The sequence below is a fragment of the Drosophila ananassae genome, chromosome 3L (assembly GCF_017639315.1).
Source record: "Drosophila ananassae strain 14024-0371.13 chromosome 3L, ASM1763931v2, whole genome shotgun sequence".
NCBI lineage: Eukaryota > Metazoa > Arthropoda > Insecta > Diptera > Drosophilidae > Drosophila > Drosophila ananassae.
In genome coordinates, this window is record NC_057929.1 from 15,117,123 (window position 1) to 15,134,900 (window position 17,778).

Here is a 17,778-nt window from a genome sequence, read left to right on the forward strand (position 1 = left end):
AAGATGTTTGCCAAAACCCAGTGTGATGTTCTACTCCAGTCATACACATCCCACACACAAATTACGCACACTGACCTTGGCTCGGGATGAGTGACTTTGCTGTGCGATGGGCCTTGCTTTCCGACCAGGACAGCATCACTGCGCTGATCCGGTCGCCGGGCTCCAAGTGGTTTGGCAACATCCGTCAAAAGTTCCTAGGCAAAGACTCGGTCTTCCACAACTACCAGACCCACCGGATGGTGGCTCAATCCGTGAAAACTTCGAAGCTGGTGGCCTATGCCGAGTTCCGGACGTATCCGGCCATAAGTGCCATGCCCAATGACTGTTGGCTGGAATGGTTGTCCGTTAGATACTGGTATCTATCTGGGATTCCTGCTGCCCTCTATGCCATCCAATTAACCGAATCCTTCTCATCAGTTTGCCCATGCCCATTAGCTTGCTTAACACACTGTTTTTTAACTTTTGCATTTATAAGAGCGAGTGTCCTGAGGTTTTGGCGGAAATCCTCCAGGAAGTATTCTACCTGGAGAACAAGGCCACGTATTTCATCACCGTAAGAATGCCCTTTGTTAAACAGCAGGCGCACTTACAGGAGTACTTTGAAGATCTGGAGAAGTTGTGCAAAGTATTCTATCCCCGGGAGTATAGTATAAACAATAATTTCAATACGCAGTCCCTGTACATTGTGGATCGGGGCCAGATGCTTCCAAAGATTACCTACCGTAAGGCACTGTAAGATTGGCTGATGTCATTGTTCCACTACCCAAGAAATATAACTTTCCCTGGGTTCTAGGGCCGAGGATAATGACGAAATCATTGCCATTCAGGAGGCCGAGATGCCGGAGCTGCGTGAGGAGCTGGGCGACTTTTATATAGCAGAGGAGCTGATGCATCAGGAGAGGGAGCCTGAAGAAGAAGGTGATTTGCTAGTGGTGGCTGAGATGAACAACAAGTGCCAGGAGACCGAGCTGGCCATCTTCCTTTGGATGACCACTAACTTTGACATCCGGTTCTATGTGCGCAACTACGAAATGGGTGCTTTTGGAAACTTGGTGAAGTTCGACACGCGCGCGTCCTTCCACTACGAAACGTTGACAGTGAGGTGAGTTCCTTTGCCTTCCATATCCCACATCCCAGGGATTTTATCCTAGTTGATTCTTTTACGTTTTCCGGTAGCTCTGTTCACCGAAGAGCAGCTGCCAGTATGTTCACCACAGACGCTCTGGACGATCTAGACGCCATGACGATTGTTGGAGGACTTCAGCGCAATGACAGCGGCATGAGGTGAGTCCCTATTCACATATTTCATTCGAAAAATAATTGTTTTTTTTGTTGGATCAGTGTGGCCAGTGTTGGAAAGATGAAGGTCAGCTCCATTGGCGGCACTATTGAGGACGCCCACGTGTCCAACGACAACAAGTTCTACATGAGGGAGGTTCTCTACTCCAAGTTTAAAAACATCCTTGAAAGTGAGTCTGCAACAGATCAAACAGATTTTGTTTAAGAATTTAAATAATGCACACCCAGAACTCCACAGTTTGGATTACTATCTTAGGCAGGAATCGAATACCATTAACTTTATGTATAACGCCAAGTCCATGCCGCCGGGTCGGAAGGCCATCCAGGACGCATCCAATGCTTTTCTTGTCAAATGCGTGATGGCGCGGCAAGACTTTCCGCTGCCCAGGCTCTTCAATGCGGTGGTGGCCATGTTTTGTGCCTATCCTGATAAGGACTACGGCATGATGGTGATACCAAAGCGGGCCAAGGCCATTAGGAGTCATATGGAGGTGCTGCAGTACTTCATAGTAGGTATTATGACCATAAGTCTACCGTGGAATGACTATTTTTTTTGTTCCACAGCCCGTAGCTATGCGGCCATCGGATGAAACCAATCTGGAGGAGGTCTTTATTACTCATCGGAGTACGATCTTTGGTGAGATCAGCCTGTACAAACTGCAGAAGGAGGACGTGAGTGTGGTGCACTCGTTATCCTTGGGCAACACGACAGAGCTGGGGTCACCAGCGGAATCGGATAGCAGCAGCGTGTCCTACTGCTCCAAGGTTAACTTGAGGGCGGAGGTGGAGAACGAGCTGGTCGTCCTCGACGCCATCATGAAGGATGTGCTGGAGAACGAGTTTAGCGACTTTTATGTGTTCACCATCCGGTGTGGCAATTCCACCAAGCCGGCCAACGAGAACACCTCCGTGGGATTTGTAGTGGTCCGGCAGTTTCACGATCACAGCAAATTGTACGACCACTATAACCTGTCGAGACGGGAGGCCCACCTGGATCGCCTAAGGGCCGAGATTATATCCTTGCGCCTCCATCCTTTGTTCATCGTGAGCAGTGGCTTGATCCTAAGGGAGCTGGCCAAGAAGACCAACTTTTACGACTTTTATTTCATCACTTCTTTTTCGGTAAGTTGGGGATTGCCTTTTCCGATTTCCAACCGCCAATTTGAAATGTCCCCTTTTAGCACAGGACATTCTCCAATGACCTGAAGAAGATGATGATGGTCCTCGAGCCGAGAGCCATTAAAAAAGCTCCGGTTTTTTTTGAGCCCCATAAAAATTTCAAAAAGGCTACACCGTCTGTGAATCTGCCAACTTATAACTTTTCAAAGGATCACCTTATCATCTACCGGCACAGACTCTTTCCGGTAAAGTGGTTTACCAACAATAGCCGACTGGTCATCATTGGATTCAGTTCCCTGGCCAAGGCGTTTCTGCGAAAGCTGATCTTCCAGTGGAATAGAAAGGAGTGAGATATGCCATTTTGATAACAAAAAAACGCCGCATTATATTTATTTTTTCAGTCAAAACAACCGGTCGAACTTCACGTGCCTCAGTTGGGTCCAAGTGACGGTCATCTGCAGTCCGGGAATCGTGGAGGCGGAATACGACAGCCTGTTCCAGTGTCCCTACTGCTCCAATACCCGCAAGTGCTACTTGTCGTTCAACAACCATTCCTGCTACATTCGCGATTGCTGCGTCCGTATGGATCTCCGGTTCTGGGTGCACTTTGTGCCCGGCGTAGTGGAGTTCATTGAGCGGGACAAGAAATTCGTTAAGCTACAGGCCTGCGAGATTCTCTACGATACTTTGATTTGTTTGTGCTCCCAGGATTTTACGATTCGTGCGCCGGACGAGAGTTCCCTCAAGAAGCTTCCGTGCAACTTTGTGGAAGTCAATTTCCGGCTGAACAAGTTTATGCTCTATTACAAGGTACGAGCACTCCTGGAGGAGGTGCCGCGCACCTACTTGATAGTGATTTATGGGAATGATCTCTGTACCTACGAGTGCATCTCCTTCCTGATCGACCACGGCGTAGACCACTCTCGGCTGGTGCTGGTCCAGCCACATCGCTACACGGGATACGGCGAGGAGGACAGGCTAAAGAATCCCTTTTGGGACAGCAACATACAGGTCATACTGGACGATCTGCTCTCCGACAACGGTATGAATATCTACAACGACTTCAATTTCCACCACTGGGTGGTGCACGAGTCCTCGGACTTCATCATGGATGTGGTCTTCCAGCACTTTCCCAGTCGCCGCATGATGACCTTCGAGTGTGACCTCTTCATTTCATTCGATGAGGGAAAAATTAGCTATCAGAACAAGCAGTGTAGGTGAAGCCTTTTTGCGATAATATTCAGAAACTTATTGTTATGATTTCTTCAGTATTTATTTCCTCCAATCTCGAAATGGAAGGTGACCGGCTCTTGGTTGGGGAGAACTTTCAGACCAGTGATCCAAATATCTATGCAGCTGGCGCTTTTGTGAAAATAAGGCAGGAGGTCAACTACCAGTATAGGTATACCTCCGAAATGGAGATTGCCGGCAAGGTCGATTATATATTTTTTATATTAGATAATAATTATATTAAACGAGTTTCTTGATCTTCCAGCTGCTCCATCACTTGGGAATCTCTCCCAAAAGGGACTACGAGGATCGCTACTCCCAGCCCCTGCACTTTCAAGCCATGCTGCCGATGAACTACTTTATCACAAAGGTGGTGATGCCCAGAAGATACCTCAACAACCAGTTGCCATCCTCGATGAGCTGCAGCATGACCACCTATAAGAATAACATTTTCTGCCGCGTGGGCTTGTCGATGAGCATGGTAGTGGACGAGATTGTGGTTGTCACCAAACAAGTGGGTTAGCTGCGGGCAGGTTTCGGGCTGGTTATCATTTATCTTTCTTCCAGTCGGCCCACTTTGATTTTCTGCAGCATTTCGTGGGCAAACATGAGCTACTTTTGAACAATCTTAGGTCTCGCTATCGGGCTAAGACGATTGATTGTTTTATTACGTTCTTCCAAGAGCCCTGGACAGAGCTGATAATGCACGATAAGTTCGAGGACCTGCAGGCGGAAAACAGGGACTTGCTGAAACCCATGGCCGTATCCACTTTAACGGTGCTATACATTCTTCTTTCAAATCAAATGAAAATTAACGAGAAAATTCCTTTCATAGCGGGCGAATGTGGGTGCATTCAAGGATGTAACCGACATGGACTTCGTAACGTTGAACAAGCGCTACCTGGAGCATAAGCTTCTTAGTTTTCTGAGGGAGCATCGACGCGACTTCCGGCACAGATTCGCCCTGCCTGAAGATTTCTTTAAGTCGGATCTACCGATGTGGCTGCCAAAACCGGAGACAACGGAGAAGCCGGAGGAAGATATCGAGTAGACTTGATCAATTTTTAAAACCGAAGCAGCCGGCTTCTGTGCCTTCCGATTTCGATGTGTAATACTTTAACTCAGAAAATACACTTACTAGTAATTTTTTTTTCGAAAAATGTCTATAATTTCGAAAAATAAGATTGTAATCCTCTCGGCGGGCATCCGCGATCTGCGGCGCATCGAGGACCTCTTTGAAGCCAAAGAAACCTGGCACATTGGGAATAAGAGAACTCCGCCATTGGGGGCTTTATTCCATGAGCAGCTGACGCATCGGCTTCTGGTCTTTGACTCCGAGGACACCACTTTCCTACTGGCCTACGCGGAGTTCAGTAACCATCCACCCATACCGGTACTGTGCAACGATCTCTGGCTCCATTGGTTGGATGCCCGCTTCTGGTAGGCAGAGCTCCGCCAGGACTTCCAGGGCAACCACGATTCTGATTCTTTCCTTCCCCTAAAAGCCTAGATCTGCCCATTACCCTGGTCAACACGATGTTCCTCCAATTCTTCCTAAGCAGGAATGAGTTTCCAGACATGTTCAAGCAGGTGGTTCAGGAGGTCTTTTACGCTGAGCACAAGCTCAACTTCATGCTGGTGGTGAGGCCTCCAGATCAGAAGGATGAAGAGTACGAGCCGGCCGTGATATTGGGCACAACATACTATCCCAAGTCCTCCCAGATTTCGGAGCAGATACATCAGCCGTCGGTCATTGTTATCCGTCGGAAGGACATAATGCCGGTGATATCTTTTCGAAAGGCACTGTAAGTTTTTTCTCATAAATTTTTCCTGGGAATTAAGAATTCCTTTTTTAGACCCGAGGACAATGATGACATCGTTGAGATGATTGATTCTGAGGATCCGCATCTGCGAAAGGCCCACGGGGACTATTATATTGCAGAGCAACTGCTGAATGTAGACGGATCGACAGATAATGACAAAATCATTATAGCCGAGGTTGGTTTTCCAAATTTCCTTTTATCTTTTTGGCCACATTCCTTGCCTTCCTTGCTTTCAGTTTGAGGAGGAAATAGAGGATAATGTTAAGGGAGCGGGACTAATGTGGCTTTCGGACTCGATCGATGTGGCAGACCTGGCCAGAAACTTCCATCTGAACCGTTTGGGAAACCTGGCCAGATATTCCCCAGGACACCATCACGGTCATGTTCAGTTTGATGTATTGTATGTAGTTTGGAACCCAACTTATGATGGAAGCCAACATAATCATGTGTACTTTTTAGTTCAGTAGAGAATAAGCCGTACAAGCAGCTATATGCTCCATCAAAAATGGAGCAAATGCTTATTGAGTACGCACCGTCGCAGATTCGAAAGGATACTTTGACCCCTCCGGAGTTACGAGTAGAACCAACCAAAAAATTAGTCCTTTCCAAATTTAAGCACATTTACGAAGGTGGGTAGTCATGCCATTTCTTATTATTTTCCCGTAAATCTTTTTTTTCCTCCAGAACTTCGCCTTGGAAGATACTACGTAAATGCTATTAGGGACAAATTGGAGATCGCTTTTGATATGTCTACCAATGAGATGTTGAAGCCTGAAAATCTAAAAGCTCTCCTGAAAAAGGCCTCCAACGGATTTCTTCTCAAGATGTTCCAGCTGCATCCACTGGTCCGCTCCGAATATACATTCTTCAGTCTGTCCGCCATGTTCAGTGCCTTTCCGGAGCACGATTATTGCGTGACGAAGGTGCCCACCACTACCACCATGAGTCCCTGTCAGCGCGAGTTGCTGCGTTTCTTTTTGGCAAGAAAATTAGCTCTGGGAAGCCTAGTGCTATTCTAATTTGTCCCTCCTCAGCCTGTGCCCTATCGTCCCAATAGCTCCGTCAGCGACAACCTATTTGTGGCCCATCGCAGCACTTTGTTTGGAGATCTGAGCGTTTACCGCGTGGAGAAGCAAGACGTCGATGACATCAAAATAATTGTCACAGCTCATTACCGCAGAAGGGAAACTATCGCGGTCGAGGAGGAACAGGAAGAATCCGATCCATATATCGAAGAAGTCCTTGATACGGTCGAGTTAATGCTCAATGATATTTTCGACAATCCCCGAAGCAATCTGAGCTGTTTTGTGATACGCTGTGGCACCTCCAAGAACATATCCGAGTGTTCCGTTGTGGGTTTCATATTTTTAAAGTGTGTATTTGAATTTTTTTTGTGTTTCTGACTAATACGGAATGCTCCTAGGCCATTTTTTTTCTACGATGACTTGACCAAGTTCTTCATGCTGCCACACGATCAGTTCCATCTGACCCACAACCGCGGCGAGGTCTTGATGTTCAAGCTGCATCCATTTTTCCAGATGTGGGCCGATCCTATATTCCGCACTGTGGCCTTGCACGAGAACTATATGGAACTTTTCCATTTTAATCACTTTCGGGTTCGCATCCTGTTTCTATCTTGTATCTAATTTTCAGAATATTTTTTGCTTGGGTTGCAGGGAACAACGCTGCCAAACGATCTGACCAGCTATATGATGCCCGTGGAGCCGCGTCGCATGAAGAAGAACCTCTTCGATAAGTATCATTTCAATTTGCCTAGACATCCATTGCAGCAGTCGAACACGGAAGGATGCTCCAGTCGCGTCAGAGTCTTCTGTCACAATCTAAAGCTAACAAAGTATCTGGGATTTAAGGGGTCTGTGGTGATTGTGGGCTTTTCGGAGACTTGTCGAAGCTTTCTGCGCATTTTAATCTTTTCCTGGAACTCAAAAGAGTAAGAAATTCATCAGATAGACTGACACCCATTTGAAATTTATTCTTAACGTAAATGAGTTCCTAGTTTGCACAACTTCATGAGATACAACTGCATTCCCAGTGCGGACATTACGGTGGTGGTGCCACACGGAGTGGTGGAGGCGGCCTACGACTGTGACTTCACTTGCCAGTACTGTGGCGGACATAGGTACTGCTACGTAAACACCGGCAACCTGAATCCCTTTGTCAGGGACTCGATGCAGCGCATGGATCTGAGGCAGTGGGTGCGATTCGTTCCAGGGGTCGTCGAGCGCATTGATAGGTAACATATCCCTTATAGAAACAACACGTCTCATAAAATCACGTTAATTGATCTTTTTAAGGGAGAACAATATTTTGCAGTTAGAGAGTGGCTGCAAAATTCACTATGAAAAGCTCGTGCTGATGGATGCCCACAGGTACGGGTTCGTGGACATGGAGTACCCGGACAACATTCCTCCGCTTAACTATGTGGTTAGCCACCACCGGCTGGACAGGATCATCTTCTATCACAAGCTTCAGGAAGTGGTCACGACCTTGGAATCGTACAGCATCATTGTCTACGGCTACGGCTTGTGCGTCTACGAGGCCATACACTTTATGATCACACACGGCTGCTCAGCCGAGAACATCACCTATGTGCAGCCCAGTATTGTGCAGGGCCCTGAGGTGCTGATGAATGCCGAGACGGACTCACGACTGGACCCGATCTTACTCGATATGATAGCGGATATGGGGGTCACGTTATATGTGTCAACTAACTATAGCAAGCTTATCTTGGATGTCACCAGGACCTCCATCGAGAAGGTGGAGTTTATTGGAATACCGAGCCGGACAAAGTTTACTCTAAATTGTGATCTGTTTGTGAACTTTAATAGAATGGTTTTGAGTTCAGAGATGGAAAAGAGTAAGGCAGGAAGAGAGGTCTGTTTTGACGTCTTCTAATTGCCTCTTACATTACAGTCCTAAATGAGTGCGATATTAAGATGGAAAATCGGAGGATCTTAGTCAATGCACACTATTGCACCAACGATCCAAACATCTATGCCGGTGGCCGGTACGCGAAAATCGATCCGACTCCCAATTTCCAGTACGACCATATCTCCGCCCAAGAAAGAGCCGAAAAGGTGATTATTTGAATCCATTCCACTGATTACATCTCATAGGTTTCTCCTTTAGTTGGCCTACGAATTAAATGTAGTGAAGGGTCCGATGCAGTCCAGGTACTCCAAGCCTCACATGTTCACGGGAGTGCTCCCCATGAATTACCAGATCCTCAAAGTCATCCAGCCCAGGCCCCTGTTGGTGGGTCAGCTAACGGCGGACTATGCCGAGAGCATGACAACCTTTGAGGATGGCGATTTCTGCCGGGTTCGGATCAACAGCCAGCTGGTGGTCATCGAGATTGTCTGCGTCACCAAAAAGGAGAAACGATTGTACTTTCTGGAGTACTTTTGCGGCAAGCATGTCCTGCTGCTGAACGACTTGCGCAACCGATACCATGCCGGTTGGATCACCAACTTTCTGGATTTCTTTCAACGCCCTTGGACGGAGCTCATCCTGCACGACAGATTCGATGAGCTGCAGCTCAAAAATCGGCGGGTCCTGCTATCCATGCTGCTGATGAACACAAGCGAGTCTATGGTTACCACCCACCAGCTGAGAGGAAGTATGGAGAACATTCAAAGGCAGAGGCTGGAGGAGAATGTGATCGAGTTTGTTCGAACCTATCGAAGGGACTTCATTCACGCCTTTGCCCTGCCAGAGGATTGGGGAGTTTTTAGTCTATGATTCTGTTCTGGCCTTTATATTTTCATAGGTCCTCGTTGTTCTCTCTAGGATGTTTGCCTTTGAGAAATAAAACCCGGATTAAATTTTTATTAATATTTGTAATTAAATGTTTATTTTGTATTGCATACAATGCTAAATAACTAAACCAATTCATTGCAAGTTTTTACATTGCTCAACATATTAAGTCTATTAATAATTGGGATTAGTCTACGTACTACATTTCGTTAGTCGCTTCGATTTGCTCTCAAGTTAGTATAACACGATTATCTTTCTTAGGCGCGATGATTGCTTATTCATGTATTCTACAAGGGTGTCCTTCGGCTGCTGGCACTCTTCTACAGGGGCGTGCAGGAGGGGGCCTTGCGCCGCGGAACTCCTTGGCCGTGGCCGAGAGGCAGGGTGCCGAGGCCACTGGGGAAGACGATGACGTGGTGGTTGAGCTGGCCTCATATGCCCTGCAAGTACCTTCGTAACTCCTCCTCGGTGTCGAAGATCATGACGGGGAAGGGTGAGCCGGGCACGAACTCTCCGGCCCACTTGACCTCCACTCTATAGTCGCCGGGTTCCGTGGGATCGTACTGGAAAACAAGAAACAAAATAATAGATTCGATGCTTCAAGGTTGGAAAGGAGAAGTCCTACCTTGCACAGAATGGTGCGATCCTTTTGGCTCTCCCGCTGCATTTCCACGCGGAAGGCTCCCTTGGGTCCACGGACACGGACTGTCAGCTGTCCGGCTCCAGCTCCACGGGTGTCGCAGATGAAGCGCGACTGGAAGGTGGCCAGCACACCGTGCTCTATGCCAGGACCATAGACACGAACCTGTGAGTGATAAAAAAGTATAAATAAAATTGTAATTTATATTTTTAAAGGACTAACCTTGCTGGCGTCTGGAGCTCCGGCCACTTTCAGGGCAAACGGCGATCCTGGCACATTTTGTCCTCCGTATTTAATGGTCAACAGATGACGACCCGGCTCCTGGGGCTTTATGTTCAGGGTGAAAGTGGCATCGCCGTGATCGTAGAGCTCGCAGTAGGCCACCTTACGCACCCCGGCACAGTGGGCGGTTAGTTCGCCGGGGCCAGCTCTCCTGGTATCTATCCAGGACTTGATATCCTTGCCGACAATACCGTGACGCAGGCCCTCGCCAGAGGCGATCACCTTGGAGGCGTCCATCGAAGAGCCCACCGCCACGGTGAGGGGACAACCTTTGACGAGACGACCGTTCCACTTGACGGAGAGATTCAGAGTACCAGTGGTGGACTTCTGCGGGGTGTAGGACGCCACCCAGATATTTTCGCTGGGACGGGGCTGTGCCAAGCTGACAGGTAGCGACGAGTTGTCCTGGGCGATGAGGATCACCTCCGGCTTGCCTGCCGGTGCATTCGAAGCGTCGATAGTGAAGTGGGCCGCCTCTCCGGCCTGGGCTGCCGCCAAGCCACGACCCATCAGCTGAACCTTGTCCGCTGCCTGCTGCCCCGTCACATAAGCGCTTCTCGGGCACTGGGTGATGGTGAGGCCGCTCCAGGTCAAGTCCAGATCGTGCTCTCCGGCAGCCAGATTCTCGCCGGTAATGTTCAGGCACATCTTGTCGTCGGCAAACTTGTCCACCGGAATTTCGATGCCATCGATGCTGCACACCAGTTTTCCCGGACCCGCGTTCTCCACATCGAAGATGATGCGAGCGGGCAGGATAAGTCTGCCATCGTGATCAACCAGAGTTCCCCAGCCGCCCACGGGCGATACCTTGTTAGACTCGACGCAGCTGATGTGCCAAGGCGATCCCGGCAAGCTTCCGCGATTCGGACAGCTAGCCCGGATTTCGTATTTGCCGACGGAGAGGATGGTGTACGAGATGCGCCACTCATTGTTGCCCAAAGCTTTGATCTTCGGCTCTATCCTCTCGCCGTACTCGTCCAGTCGCTCGATCTGAACGTTCGGGGCGATCGGGCAGTAGACCACAAAGGAGGCCTCCTTATTCCTGTGGCACACCTCCAGGCCGTGTCCTGCGGCCCTAGCATCGTTTCTGACCCCGCTGGACGAGGCCGTGAAGTTGAGCGGGGAGCTGGGAATAGTCTCTCCTCCGTACATCAGGGTCAGCTTGTAGTTGCCAGGCTGCGAGGGCACGAACTCCACGTTGTAGACTCCATCGGACTGTTCGCTGATCAAAACGGGCAAGCTCTGGTTGCTGGGCGATATGGCGAAGGCCTCCAGTTCGGCTGTTCCGGCGTTGTCCGTGCGCACGGTGAAGCTGTTGGGACTGTGCAGGGCAAGGGGCTCCTTGGTGATGCCTTGGGTGGTCACCTTGCTGCTATCAAAGGATTCGCAGGTGAAGGGACTGCCAGGCAGTGGTTTCGATTGGTGGAGCACCTCTGGAGAAGAACAGGAGGATTAATAAGAAACTACTAAAGCTTCGAAAACACTTACCAATCACACACTGTCCTGGCTTGTTGATTGTGAACTCGGCCTGCAGGTGACCGTTCTTGGTCTGATAGCATCTGACTGGCAGAGCCTGTCCTCCGGGTCCCGAAACCACCACATCGAACTCCCGCGCCGGTCTCTTCACAGTATCAATTGCAAAGGACGTGGTCTTGCCCACTCGAGCCTGGTACAGTCCCAGGCCACTGACACTGATCTCCTTGCCGGCACTGGCGGGCAGCACATTGATCTCCAGGGGCTTCAGCGAGATGGGCACGTCGTTGAAAAGGATGCTGATCTTGTGCGGAGCCACTCGGGTGGGCTGGTAGACGATCTCGTACACCCCGGACTTGCTGGGGCCACGGATGGTATGCGGCACTTCCGTTGCTCCACACCGGACAAGGGCAGACAGATCTCCCTGGCCAGCCTCGTTCAGAGAGACTCCAATACTGGCCGGACGATGGCAGAAGGCCTCGCTCACCTCGGTAATCTTGACGAGCGTGGGATCGAAGACGCACAGGGTTCGGGAGCCGATGTGCTGCCGGGTCTCGCGATCGATAAAGCGCAGCGTGTAGTTTCCGGTCGAATGGGTGCGGAACTCGGCCGTCTGGCGATTTATGGAGTAGGGCACCGACTTCTGGTCCGGCGAGAAGATCTCCACAATCTGGTCGTCTGCCGGGAAATCAATGGCCGCCAGGCTGCCGATCTGAATGTGCTGGGTGTGCTGCTGAATGTCCACACGGAAGGGGCTTCCATCGACGGCCACCTCGTTGAAAGTTATATTCACATAGTGCGGTTCCGTGCTCTGTGGCACGAAAGTCACGTCGTAAAGTCCACGGGCACAGGCCACCACCTCGGCCTTGACAGTGCTGCTGTCGGTGGAAACAACCAGTTCCAGAGTGCCTTCGCCGGCTCCGGCGGCATCCACACTGAAGGTCACCGGAACTCCTAATGTGGCGGGTCCGTACTGCTGTTCCAGGCCGCTGATGCTCACCCGGGAAACGTCAAAGACGTTGCAGCTGAAGGGAGAGCCGTTGATGTGCTGGTCATTGGCAGTCACACTGATCAAGTGGCGACCCACGGTGGTGGGCCTGAATGAGGCGGAGTAGCTGCCTCCGTCGTGCTGGCTGAGCTGGCAGTGCTCGTTGTCGCCCGAGGGCGATGTAACGAAGATTTGCGGCTCCACGCCCTCAAAGCCCTCTAGTTCGAAAGTGTTGTCCATCTTCACGGCGGCCTGCTTGAGGCACTCGCCCATGGCCATGGCTCGGGGCAGTCCCATCGACGGCGAAGCTGCTGCAGCGGCGATGTGGCAGCTGAAAGGTGATCCAGGAACCGGGTGTCCGTTGAATCTCACGGACAGCGAGTGGGTGGCCGCCTCCGTGGGCTTGAAGTTCACCTTGAAACGGGCATTGCCCTCAGACTGGACAAAATTGGGCACATTCTTGCCATTCACTGCCACGATGATCTCCAGATTTCCGGCTCCCGCCTGGGAGGCGTTTATGCCAAAGCTGACGCTCTTGTTCACCACACCGGATCGTATGTCGGTCACGATGACCTTCTCGGCCGAGTAGGCCTTCAGCAGGAAGGGACTCCCCTCGACGTGGCCACCACCTGGCAGGCGCACCTCCACGGAATGGTCACCCACCTCCATTGGCTCGAACTTGACATTGTATCCGAGGGTAGAGCTTCCCAAGGGATCGATCTTGACGGGCACACTACGACGTGCTGGTCCCAGCACCTCCACAGTGGGCTTTGTGTCCGACTCCACCACGAACTCAAATAGCCGACCCACGCTCACTTTGTCCATGCTTTCTGGGGACTGGATGCGGGCTGCGGCTGCCACTCGGCACGTGAAGGGGGATCCGGGCACATCCTGGCTATTGAATCGAAGCTCCACCGTGTGACTCTCGGCTTCCCGAGGGGTGAAGCTGATGGCATAGGTGTGCTGTCCCTGGGCCTGGGCTGAGGTGGGCACCCTGCCACCGTTGACAGTGACCTCCAAGTTGCCGGGTCCAGCCTGGGAGGTCTCGACCAAGAAGGTAACGGGCTTGCCCACGGTTCCACTGCTGACATTCTTCACCTTGATGGCGCTGACATCATAGACCTGACATAGAGGGATTACTCTTAGAGGTGGGCTTAAGGATGAAATGTCCTACTTACCTTGGCTGCATAGGGACTTCCAGCGGTGGCCAATCCATTGACCGTGACATTGACGCGATGCTCGCCCACCACTCGGGGTACAAACTCGGCCTTGAAGACTCCATCAGCCGACTGATGCACTTGGGCAGGCACCGACTGGCCAGCAGGTCCTGATTACCCAGCGATTTTGTTTTGTTTTTGTGTTTACCATTTGTTCGTATTTGATTTTAGTATTTATTAATTATTATTTTTGTTGCGACGCGGCCGGAAACGAGTTTTGAGATTGATTTCGTTTGTTTGTTTTGTTGAAATTCGATAATTGGGCAACGGTCGGTTGGGTCAGATTTGTGTTGGGTTAGTGTTTGGTTTTGTTTTGGTTTTCAGTCGCGAATGAGGCGAAAAATTTGGAAAAATGTTCACTGGATTAGTAATGGTATTAATTGGAGACTTTCGAATGTCGGCCAGTCTTTGGGGGTCTTGGGATTAGTGGTAGTGGTAGTGGTGTGGGGGGTGTTCCTTAGTTTGAGTCATTTACTTGGAGTGCGGTTAGTCTTGATTGATTATCATTGGATCGGTTGTGCCAGAAGGGGTTAGTGGACTGAGATGTGTGGATGCTGGGGGATCAGACACAACAATACGAGTACCCCAAGAGTCGATCTGTACAGTGGACCCCGGGAGATCCCTGCCTAATGGATGTACAACCTGCTGGTGTTTGTTTTAAACCATTTTGTTTTATTTTGATTCGAGTAACTCTACAATTAATCGGTATGAAACAAATTAGTAAACAATCGGACATTAGTATACTTCATATTGTTATTGTATTGGCATCTCTGGTTCTCAGGGTTATGGTTGGGGGTTCGGACTGTTAGCAGAGTATATATACACCAGGTGAATAGCATATATATATATTTAAGGGAATGCCCGGGGGCACCTCCCGTTTAGGTATAGATAGGTAATATAAGTAAGTATATGTATATATATTTATATATAGTCTAGTACAAAAGATTTCGCCGTCCTGAAATATAATACAGATACAAAAGTGAGCAACATTATTACAAAAAGGACAAAAGATTACGTACAAACAACAAGGACTACCACAAATGCACAAAAAACACACAGGGCGGAGTACGCAGACCCGAATAACTAATGATTAATAGCAACTGGATGGAATCCATCCCGCCCGGGGGAAGGCTTGCACAAATTCGCCACTACTTCTGGAGGACCAAAAACACAAAAGCTTCGGACAGAACGGATCTCTTGAATGGCAACAGCCGCACCTCCCTAAGGCGAAACTTTCGAGTGGCAGTGGAGTGGCGCCTCCACCTTAGCGAGGTCTGACCGTGCAAGCAAATTACAAATGTGTGGCATAATTGCCCGGACTGCGTATCTCATAAATCCACTCTATAAGTGCAGCACCTTGGCTTCGGATGGCAGATGCATCTTCACTACAACATGAGGGGGTGACGGTGTGAGGGTCATGGATAGTGGGTGAAAAGTGGGCGGTGGCAAGGTGGAAGGTAGCATGCTTGGGACTTTCCACAACGATTTCCGCTCATACAATTTTGCTGTACAAGTTTTTGTGCGTGCGCTTCGGTGCGGATGGGTATGTGCGATGCGGAATAGATTCGAGTTGCAGATACAAACAAAAGATACAAACAACAGATATATGTAGATACAGTTACTGTTAAAGCTACCAGATACAAGACTCGAGTATGCAAATGGATCCAATCGAACAATACACTTGGCAGACACAAACATGTAGCAACGAGCAATTAAGTTACGAGCCTTAAACCTAATCCCAATGAGGCGGAACATAAAAGGAGCAATATGAATAGGATTCGGGGGGCGGGCGGTGGTTTCCATACAAAACCGGATGACTGGTGGTTAGCGGGAATGGGATCTGGGATCCCAGCTGCGGGTCTACAGCCTACATACCTTCTACGTTCACCTCGATGTCCTCCAGACGGCCGCCGTTGTGATTTATAACAAAAGAATTGGTCTGATGAACGGGACCCGGGCCGCCGAGCGACACCTGGGGTCCGGCCACGCCCCCGCTGATGCTGACCGTGATCGGACAGCCGGGAACGGGCATTTTATTGAAGGACACGTTGATCGTGTGCTCGCACGATTCGGTGGGCACAAACGAAACGGAGAATCTGCAAAGGATTAGAGGAAACATTAGAGGAGCTCTACATTTAGGGAGCCATAATGAAAACGCACCTTGCACTGCCCTGCGGATGCACCTGGGTGGGGATGTTCTGTCCCTTGGCCGAAATTGTAATCTCCAGGTTGCCCTCACCGGCATCGCCTGCGTCCACCGTGAACTGCACCGGACGACCCATTGTGCCGCGGGATACACTGCCCACCACGACCTTGGTGGCGTCGTAAGACTTGGCCAGGAAGGGGGTGCCCTGCACGGCGAAGCCGTTGTACTCCACATTGATCGAGTGGCCGCCGACGGTGGTGGGCGTGAACTCGGCGGTGAAGCCGGCGTGGATGTCTCCAGTCACGCGAACGGGCAACTCCCCTTGGGGACCCCGAACACTCACCGCCAGCTCGGCTGCCCCTCCTCCACTGACGGTTATGTGGAAGGAGGAGGGTCGGTTGACCGGAATCAGCTCCAGATTGGAGAGATTCAAGAGCACACGGGACGTGTCCGCTACGGCGCAGACAAAGGGGCAGCCGCGTACCGTCTCGCCATTGAACTTGATGTCGATTAGATGCGACTTGGCCTGCTCCGGGGTGAAGGAGACTAGGCACCGGCCGCCACCCACCACCTGGACGTGATTGGGCACCTCGCCCTCATTTATGGATATCTCCAGCTGGCCCTCGCCCGCCGCGCTGGCGTCCACGCGGAACTGGCACGGCTGGCCGACCACGCCGCCATTCACCTCCGTCACCTGGATCAGGCTGGAGTCGTAGACCTTGGCGATCAGCGGGCCGCCAGCGATCTTCGTGCCGTTGATGGACGCATCGATGACGTGGGTGCCCACCTCTGTGGGCACGAACTCGATGCGTGCAGCACCATTTGCCGCCTCGTGGGTGACTCTGGCGTTGAGCTTTGACTTACTGGGAGTCAAAACCGTGGCCACGCACTCGCCCTTGCTCAGGCTTTGTCCAGGAGGCGGCAGTATCTCAAAAACCGCCGGCGTATTGGCGGGTACCAGGCGCGTCGATTCGCCCAGAGCGGTCAGGCCGGGTGAGGACATGATCTCAGCGTGCCACGGTGAACCTGTAAGACACATAGCAGATGGAAACCATTAGTATTTGATTGGATGATTGTCTGGAAATTGCAATAAATTTAAAGAGCTAATTTAGAGATCGACTAATAACGATATTTGACCCACAAAGCTAATGTTATTGCCATGCAGTTGTGGCTCCGTTAATGGATGCCACAAATGGGGGCAAACAGAGGGGCGTATGTGCGTGCTATAAAAACTTCTTGGGCAACCCTCGCATTCTTTGGCTGGCAAGGTTTCCGCTGCGACTTTGCATTGTTGTATGCTGCGCGTCTCATTATAATTGTCGCAATCTCAATCTGTGCCGCCTCGTTGCCACCGACAAGTGCGTATCTGTATCTGTATCTGTCAGCTGGGTATCTGTATCTGGGCCTCTATCCACTAGTATCTGTGGCAGCCTACATTGCCAGCCGGCGACATAATTCGCCAGAGTTAGTTCAGGAATGTTTCGAAACGAAAAGCCCGAAAGCCCGAGACCCGAAAGCATCATTAAATTGTTTGGCGGAGAAGCGAATCGTTCGAGTGGCTCGGAGCAATGCGGCTGCCAATTTGCGATGGCGGCTCTGAAGATTGGCAATCGGGCGGCTCGTTAAATGTTTGCTTATTTGTGGGCGCTGGCATCTCCCCATCGGCTGCGCCACGCCTGCTCCCCATATCGCAGCAATTTTTATTGGACATGGTCGGTATTCGGTATTTGGTGTTTGGTTAGTTCGCCGCGGCGCTCAAATTTACTTTTGTTTGCAACTTTCCA

The 17,778-nt window shown here is 50.4% G+C and overlaps 3 protein-coding genes across 9 annotated transcripts in view; 2 read left to right on the forward strand and 1 right to left on the reverse strand.

Moving 5' to 3' along the window:
• Positions 1-4,808, forward strand: LOC6496372 (cilia- and flagella-associated protein 61). Of its 2 annotated transcripts, XM_001960745.4 has the most exons (13): positions 1-355; positions 418-732; positions 794-1,102; positions 1,177-1,284; positions 1,342-1,469; positions 1,528-1,808; positions 1,864-2,421; positions 2,481-2,764; positions 2,820-3,631; positions 3,688-3,851; positions 3,914-4,162; positions 4,216-4,425; positions 4,484-4,808. In XM_001960745.4, exons 1-13 carry the CDS (start codon positions 87-89, stop codon positions 4,697-4,699), a joined length of 3,903 nt encoding a protein of 1,300 aa, XP_001960781.1. In that variant the 5' UTR covers positions 1-86; the 3' UTR covers positions 4,700-4,808. The 2 variants fall into 2 exon arrangements, with proteins under 2 accessions (XP_001960781.1, XP_032307123.1); XM_032451232.2 differs by lacking the exons at positions 1-355; positions 418-732 and having other exon boundaries at positions 1,011-1,097.
• On the forward strand, positions 4,808-9,322 carry LOC6496373 (cilia- and flagella-associated protein 61). The gene is made up of 13 exons (XM_001960746.4): positions 4,808-5,088; positions 5,154-5,453; positions 5,505-5,646; positions 5,708-5,871; positions 5,931-6,100; positions 6,156-6,451; positions 6,506-6,843; positions 6,895-7,087; positions 7,148-7,422; positions 7,489-7,725; positions 7,787-8,349; positions 8,406-8,569; positions 8,622-9,322. The coding sequence occupies exons 1-13, from the start codon at positions 4,808-4,810 to the stop codon at positions 9,231-9,233; spliced, it is 3,735 nt and encodes a 1,244-aa protein (XP_001960782.1). The 3' UTR covers positions 9,234-9,322.
• LOC6494193 (filamin-C) overlaps positions 9,312-17,778 on the reverse strand; it is a 21,717-nt gene continuing 13,250 nt past the window's right edge. For 5 of the 6 annotated variants that reach the window (XM_032451226.1, XM_032451224.1, XM_032451225.2 and 2 more), the window contains 7 exons: positions 16,009-17,020; positions 15,724-15,944; positions 13,810-13,958; positions 11,659-13,753; positions 10,111-11,603; positions 9,874-10,053; positions 9,312-9,811 (listed from right to left, as the gene is read on the reverse strand). In XM_032451226.1, coding sequence (XP_032307117.1) covers positions 9,680-9,811; positions 9,874-10,053; positions 10,111-11,603; positions 11,659-13,753; positions 13,810-13,958; positions 15,724-15,944; positions 16,009-17,020 — 5,282 coding nt within the window. In that variant the 3' untranslated portion in view covers positions 9,312-9,679. Of the gene's footprint in view, positions 9,812-9,873; positions 10,054-10,110; positions 11,604-11,658; positions 13,754-13,809; positions 13,959-14,499; positions 14,804-15,723; positions 15,945-16,008; positions 17,021-17,778 lie in introns of those variants that run through there. The other variant, XM_032451229.2, reaches the window with a different exon arrangement.